At 36.5% G+C, this 8034-nt stretch overlaps 1 protein-coding gene across 3 annotated transcripts in view; it reads right to left on the bottom strand.

Annotated features, from left to right (window-relative positions):
* The window catches only part of LOC107742212 (E3 ubiquitin-protein ligase TRIM9-like), a 50065-nt gene that overhangs the window by 35129 nt on the left and 6902 nt on the right, over positions 1-8034 (bottom strand). For 2 of the 3 annotated variants that reach the window (XM_016555107.1, XM_016555108.1), the window contains exon 1: positions 6324-7121. In XM_016555107.1, the coding sequence (XP_016410593.1) occupies positions 6324-7088 (765 nt within the window). In that variant the 5' untranslated portion in view covers positions 7089-7121. Of the gene's footprint in view, positions 1-6323; positions 7122-8034 lie in introns of those variants that run through there. The other variant, XM_016555109.1, reaches the window with a different exon arrangement.

Here is an 8034-nt window from a genome sequence, read left to right as displayed (position 1 = left end):
TGACTTTATATCTCGCAATTCTGAATTTATAACCCGCAATTGCGAGTTTATATCTCACAATTCTGAGAAAAAAAGTCAGAATTGTAAAAAAAAAAGTCAGAATTGCGAGATATAAACTCGCAATTGCGAGAAAAAAAGTCAGAATTGTGAGATAAAAAGTCGCAATTACCTTTTTTAAATTTTTTATTCAGTGGCGGAAACGGGCTTCCATAGCTTTCTGTTTGCTAATGCGGCAAATTTTATGTGACCAACTGAACCTTTTGCGAAATCTGCATGAGGAAATATTTTGAAATTCCCAGATTCCTATTGAAGTGATTGGAGTTCACCCATGAACATTTGCCAAACAGTAGTAAATGTGGCCGCACCTTAACCCTCACTGGAGCATAAACGGATCATACAAAAACGCACAAATGATATTGTACAAACTCACCACTAATTTGCAAAAACATAAAATAGTTAAGAATTACCATGAGAGTGTGTTGGCTTTGAAACACTCTACATAGGCAGCAGCTATGCTACTCACATAAAGGAGACAACAGAGGACAGAAGAGTTTGGTGTTACCATGTTGCTAAGCTAACAATATGTTACACCAGGGGTCTCCAAACTTGGTCCTGGAGGGCCGGTGTCCTGCAGAGTTTAGCTCCAACCCTAATTAAACACACCTGAAGCAGCTAATCAATCTCTTACTAGGCAAACTAGAAACTTAAAGGCAGGTGTATTGAGGCAAGTTGAAGCTAAACTCTGCAGGACACCGGCCCTCCAGAACCGAGTTTGGACAGCCCTCTGTTACACTAATAAGGTTTATTTATAAAGCACGTTTATTTATAAAACATATTTCATTCACAATAACAATTCAAAGTGCTTTACATTGCAATAAGAATGAGAAAGAATAAAACTAAGAAGAATATATGTGACCCTGGACCACAAAACCAGTCATAAGGGTCGATTTTTGATATATTTACAGTAGGAAATTTACAAAATATCTTCATGGGACATGATCTTTACTTAATATCCTAATGATTTTTGGCATAAAATAAAAATCGATAATTTTAACCAATACAATGGTTTTTTGGCTATTGCTACAAATATACCCCAGCGACTTAAGACTGGTTTTGTGGTCCAGGGTCACATATTTAAAATATTGTTTAAAAATATTAATTAATATATTTACCCGATTTTGTTCATCAAGTAAATTTATCTTGTTTTAAGAATCTGTAGATCATTTGAAAACATGCCAAAATGACCAATGAAGGAAACGATTTTTGCAGTGCAAGCAGCTCATTAGGTTCTGGAGCAGAGCCTTTGTCTCTGTCGCTGTGGGCAGCTGTGTGATTAATGCTGTACATCTGGAGGTCAGCAGAACCAATCACCCATCTGACCAAAAGCCCTCTGTCTCTCGTCTCCATTATCTATACATCTCTGTGGTCTGATGTTCAAACAGATTTCAGTACTTCAATAGGTTGGTATATTAACATTATATCAGTTATGAAATTACGGTATTTAACTGTAAATTTAAGTTAAAACCGTAAAACCTAAAGCGTTGCTACCGTATTTTTTACGGTAAAATTCCGGCAACCACAGCTGCCGGTTTTTTACCGTAAATTTTATGGGATTTTTTTTACAGTGTACAGTAAATAATTATTTTTCAAAGCTGTAAATTAAACAAAGATTATTGGAGTATGTTTCACAAGAAAAAAAAACATTCTACTTTAAAATTTCACATTTAATTCATTTTGTTACTTGCCGTTTATTTGTAATTATTAAACTACCATTTTCACTCAGGAATTGCTAGTGAATAGCACAGAGTAAATCCTACACCAAATTAACACTGGCATTTACTCATCCTTACATTGTTCCAAGTCCACACAAAAGTAGAATTTTGTATAGAATTTCTTCGTAGCTCAAAGTGACCACGTTTGTCAACATCCATAAAAAAGCCCATAATGCTCTTTATTCTGAGTCTTCAGTTTATGAGGAACAGGCCGAAATTTAAGGCATTATTCACTGAAATTAGATTATGAAGACTTTCAACAACAGTAATATTTCACCCCAAAATTAAAAGAAATATGTCATTTGATGCATTATGACATTATCTTCATGATAAATAAGCAGAACGATTGTTATTATTGTTCTTATAGTGCTAAAAATAATGATATATTATTTAATTGTAATTTTAAGTATTTATACTTTAGACTGATAGCTTTTTTAAAATATATATATTTTTTAAAGTATTTTTACTATGAAAAATAGGTTTTAAATCCATGCTTATTTGCATTTAAAAAAAACACTGAATTATGGAAATCTGCTATTAACAACCACCATTTTTACAAAAAGTTAAATATGAGGGAACATTACAGTGGTGAGAATTTTATAAAAATAAAAATAAATAAAAAACGGTGGTCACAATGTCAAAAAATTCAGTGGTCCTAAAAAATAAGCTTCTGATATTCTTGATATACAATATAATTTCACATTTTTATATATTGAGATTTTGAGAAGAAATATTTGACATAAGTTTATATTTTGACCTGGACATGTGTTTAGTTTTTTCCCACACAGGGGAGGTGAGAGGTTGTCTGTTCAGTATAAGTCTGAAGAAACCACAGTCACTGATGGTTCTTTTCAGTTGTGTGGGAAAATGAAACATTGACGTAATATTCATGTGTAACCATGGAAACCTGCTGTATTACAGGATTCTGTGCTTAGGCGTTGAACAGGACGGGTCACGTTTGTAGGAGGGTGTGTGGAGCTCTCTCTGTATTTATTTCTCTCTCTCTCTTTCTGTCTTCTCTATGAATAGCTGCATATCAAACCCTGCTGGTTGACCATCTTTGACTTTAGCTGGCTGCACAAACATCAACAAAGTCAAAAAATTTACAATTTTTATGTATTTCTGTAATTCATGATTTTTACAAAAACATAAGTTTCTTTATGTAATCTTTTCATTTTCTTCAAGAAACGTTCCAGCTATACTATGTCTTATTTGCTGAAAGTCTTGTTTGTATTAAGATCGTTTCAGTCAGTGGCCAGCTTACTGAGCTGTTTCCTTGGTCACAGATAGCCGGCAGGAAAAAGCGTGAAAAAGAATCCTTACACACACACGCACACTCCCCAGCGATGGCATATGGAGGAGATGTACTGCATATTTCAGTCTGAAACATCTAACCTACATTTGATCTGCTAGTGTGTGTGTGTGTGTGTGTGTGTGTGTGTGTGGAGGAGGAGGTCACAGCTATTCCCACACACTGTATTTATGAATATGTGTGGAAGGAGACGGCATTCCTGCATTACGTGTCTGTAGGCACTAGAATCATATTTATTCAGTTTATATTTTAATTTAGTGACATTCATTGGCATTTCCACATACAGAAGTCATGTCTGTTTTTCCATTCATAGAAGAAGTGTATTGATGCTAGCCATTTGTATTCGGTTTATATTTTGTTTTTGTGATGTCCGTCAGTTTAATTTTTGTTAATTTTACTTGATTGTGTATATTTACTGTATATTTTACAGTGTGATTTATATCTCCAAATTATGACTTTATTTCTTGCAATTGTAACATTACTGTATATCACACAATGCCACTTTATCTTTCATAAATGTGACTTTATTTAGCATAATTGTGAGTTTATATTGCACAATGTGATTTTATATTTCACAAATGTGACTTTATTTAGCATAATTGTGAGTTTATATTGCACAATGTGATTTTATATCTCCAAGTTGTGATTATTTTTTTTTATCATTTATATCTCTTTATATCTCATGATTGTGACTTTATTTCTTGTAATTGTGTCTTTATAGCTCACAATGTCACTGTATATTTAATTTATTGTAACACTATATCTCCCAATATCACTTTATCTTTCATAATTGCTATTTTCTTTAGCATAACTGTAACTTTACATTTCACAATGTGATTTTATATCTACAAATTGTAATTTTTTTTTTCTTTTTTTTTTTATTGTAACTTTATATCTCGTAATTGCAACTTTATTTCTGGTAATTGTAACTTTATATCTCACAATGTCACTTCATATTTCACAATTTTGCCTTAATTGTGACTGAATATTTTGCAATGTGACTTTATATTTCCAAATTGTGACTTTATTGCTCATAATTGTGACTCTGTTTTTTATTATTGTGACTTTATGTTTCGTAATTGCAAATTTATTTAATATACTGTGATTGTGACTGTGAATTATATTTCACAGTGCGACTTTGTTTCTTGTAATTGTGACTTCTCATAATTGTGACTTTATATCACAATGTGACTATATATCTCACACTGTGATTATATTTCTTATCTAAGGGTTGAAACAGGCTTCTATAAAATATGAAAAATATGTCAGGCTGATTCAGGCTTAACAGAGAATATTTTATCAGCCTGTATCTTTACTTGATACTGTACACCTCTCTTTAAACAGTATATGTCCCAGCACAGCAGGTTATTATATGTAATGTAGCAATAAAACTTATAGTTAATGAAATCTCTCACGTCTGAACTATCATAATGGATGGGATCATTAGACATCAGTAAATCTCCAACCTAATGTTTTATTCACTAAAATCAACATACTGTATATGTCCCATCTTCATAATTCACAGCCCATTTTTGGTTCATAAATGACTATTGCACTGCCGCAATCCCTTAATGATAAAGACCCAAATGCACCCAAACGTGAGATTAAAGAGATTCAGGCTAAATTCAGACTAAAGGGGTGTTCTAATTTAATTGACAGCTTCATGCAATACGTGTAAAATTATCTGTTCTGTCAGCTCCATCTGAATCCATTAAAGAGCATGAAGAAAAAAGAGGCCCAGCGGGAGGGTAGAATTTAGACTGACTCATACACACTCACACAGTTCCTCCCCGCCTACAATAAATCAGCACACACACACACCGTGACTCTCTCCATCCACTACACACACGCTTTCCTCAATTTCCTACTACCCCCTGCAACTGCACAGCAGCACATACACATACTGTACAGCATAAGGCACTTACACTCACCTACTCACACACATACCGCACACACAGAGAGCAGAGCAAAGAGACAAGCACTAGTAGAGCCCGAGAGTGGACAGTGTGTGTGTCTGTGTGTGTGTGTGTGTGTGTGTGTGTGTGTTTGTGTGTGTGTGTGTGTGTTAAAACAGCTTAAGTGTGAACTGTTTTTGACTTAAGAAGTCAAAACCAAAAATGTGAACCATCTCCTGCAGCACTTTAACAAGAACATGCATTTATTAGCAGAAAATCACAGCTCTTTTAATACTATAAATACTGAACTACACTGAATGTAAGATTCTGTTTTGTCAAACCCTAAAAGTATTGTGGCAGTACCATGGTTTAGTAATGGTATCAAGAAATACAATAGTACTTGGGTACCATTTGTATGCATTTTTTTTTTTTTGCATGCTATTTCTAGGTAATCCAAATAACACCACACTGAAAATTCACTGAAGAAAAAAAATCATTATTTACTCAACATCATGTTAAACTTTGTGGAACTTAAACAGAATTGAGAAAAAAAAAAAAGCTTTGAAAAAAAGCACTCTAAATGTATTATGCCAAAATGAACGTTTTTTGGACCCAAAAAAAAGTTATTTAGGATAAAACTAAATGATTTGTTGATGACTGTTTCAGTTATTTTAATTTATTTTAGTGATAAAACAGACTATATGTTTCATTGCCACATACATGGAACTTGATAACAAGAATGTAATCCATAAAATGTTATGATCTCATGTTTGGAATCCCAATAGGATTCTATATGCAATCTTTTCCCTTACACTATTAAAAATAAAGGTTTTGGAATCAATAGTTCCACGAAGAAACATCAACTTCTATGGAACCTTCAGAATATTCAAATTTTCTTCATATTCTTAGGGGGGAAATGGTTCTTTTAAGAACTGTTCATAGAAAGGTTTTTGGGGAAACTGGTTCTTCTATTTGCATTGCTATATAAACGTTTTGGAACGATTGGGGTTCTTTTGATTAAATTCTCAAAAAAAAAACATAAATCAATCAATTCTATATGGAACCCCAACATGGGTTCCAAATATAACGCCACTGATATAATTCTTAAAAGTTCAATATTAAATAATTTCTTCTAAGAGTGCATATGGTACTATTTGGAAGTTGTATATTTTATTTATTTATTTATGTATTTATTTAAGACAAGCGCCATTGTAGGACCATGGTATTCTTGAAGTAACATACCATGATGTATCATAAATTGTAGAAAGTACCATGGTTTTACCATGTGATGATACCATCACTGTTCTACATGGTACAGCCACAGTGCCACAATGCGTTCATTACCTTGTGTTGTTTCCACATGGCGGCCAGGGGCTTCACATCATGTTTGCCGTGTTTGCCCTCCTCCAGACACTGGTAGCATACGGGGGTCTTGCAGCTGACGCAGTACATGCTGTAGTTCTCGGCTTCGTGATCCAGGCAAGTTGCCTGTTTGCGCGCGGAGGCGCCGGCCGGCTGCGCGTTCCCCGCCTGCGCTTGAGTCGGCGGCAGCAGCCGGTGCTTGGCCAGCGGTCCGCGGGAAGGGTGGCAGCGCTGCTGGCACGGAGCGCAGTAGAACACATCGCACTGCTCGCACATCACCGTGGCGTCCACCGGATTGCGGTCGCACAGCTGGCATTTGACGGAGACGGCGCGGCTCTGCTGGTAGCGGGACACGATCGCCTCCAGCAGTCGGTTGCGCTGGAATCCCCGGAGCCCCCGCTCGTCCAGGGACACGCTGCGGTGGCATAGCGGGCAGGTGATGGAGCAGTGGCGGTGGACCAGTGCCGGCGGGAACACACGCACTCCGTTGGGAGACTTCAGGCACGGCGTGTATGAACCGTACCCGCTGTCCGTCTCGCTGTACATGCTCATCTTGTCCATATCCAAATAGTCATAGTCCGAGGTGCCGGAGCATCGGTTCTGCGGAGGGGTCTCTCCCTCCGGAGTCTGCACGATGATATTCCGAGCACACGCCAGGCAGACATTATGAGAGCACGGTAAAATAATCGGCTCCTTGAAGAGAGAACCGCAAACCGGGCATTTCAGTTCTTCTTCCATCGCGTCCATAAACCCACTCGCCGTTCAATGAAATCAGAGCAGCACTACAGACGCGGACAGCTCCCGTTTACCCGCTCGGCGCATGCGCGCTTGTGGGCGTTGTAGTCACTAGGCTGATACCCGCCGCTTCAGTTGACCTCTTAAAAACTACAACTCCCTCAATTCCGCTAATTAAATGCGGCGAGAAGAATTTGTAGTATAGTCCCGTATTCAAGGGTCAAGGTTTGGGGGGGAAAAAAAGCCTAATTTGCCATTTAAAGAAGCCCCTGTGTAAACAACCCCGTCAAAGGAGGACAGGCGTTGTAATTGTGAAGGCATCCGAGAGAGCTGACCAGTAGCCTATTTTTGTGAATGGCCGTCAATAATTAGGGAAAGGAATTTTTCACTGCGAGCATCGGGCTGCTTACAGTCCATTCTGCCCACACAGTAATTACAGCACAGAATTATTGAGCACTTCACCACACATATATCACCATAACTCCACCACACCACATGTTATCTATTGACTGGTAATGGGGAATATATATATATATATATATATAATAGAAAATGTGTATTTACATATAAGCATTTATAGTATAGATTTTTTTTTCTTGAAAAACATGAAGTTCATCAAAAACATATTCCCATGCACTCACAAATAGTATAATTTTTTTAAGTTTTAGGTCCCATTTTGCATATAATTTTAATTACATAATTTAAAATATATATAGCCTATATATATATATTTACATTTACATTTAGTCATTTAGCAGACGCTTTTATCCAAAGCGACTTACAAATGAGGACAATAAAAGCAGTCAAGACTAACAAAAGAGCAACAATATATAAGTGCAAATGACAAGTCTCAGTTAGCCTAATGCAGTACACGTAGCAAGGTGTATATAAATATATATATATACACCTTCACACACACTCACTCACTCACTCACTCACTCACTCACTCACTCACACA

This window comes from Sinocyclocheilus rhinocerous, unplaced genomic scaffold, assembly GCF_001515625.1.
Source record: "Sinocyclocheilus rhinocerous isolate Xijiao unplaced genomic scaffold, SAMN03320098_v1.1 scaffold2752, whole genome shotgun sequence".
NCBI classification, from domain to species: domain Eukaryota; kingdom Metazoa; phylum Chordata; class Actinopteri; order Cypriniformes; family Cyprinidae; genus Sinocyclocheilus; species Sinocyclocheilus rhinocerous.
Note: the sequence above shows the minus strand (reverse complement) of the source record. Positions and strands in the feature narration are given on the sequence as shown.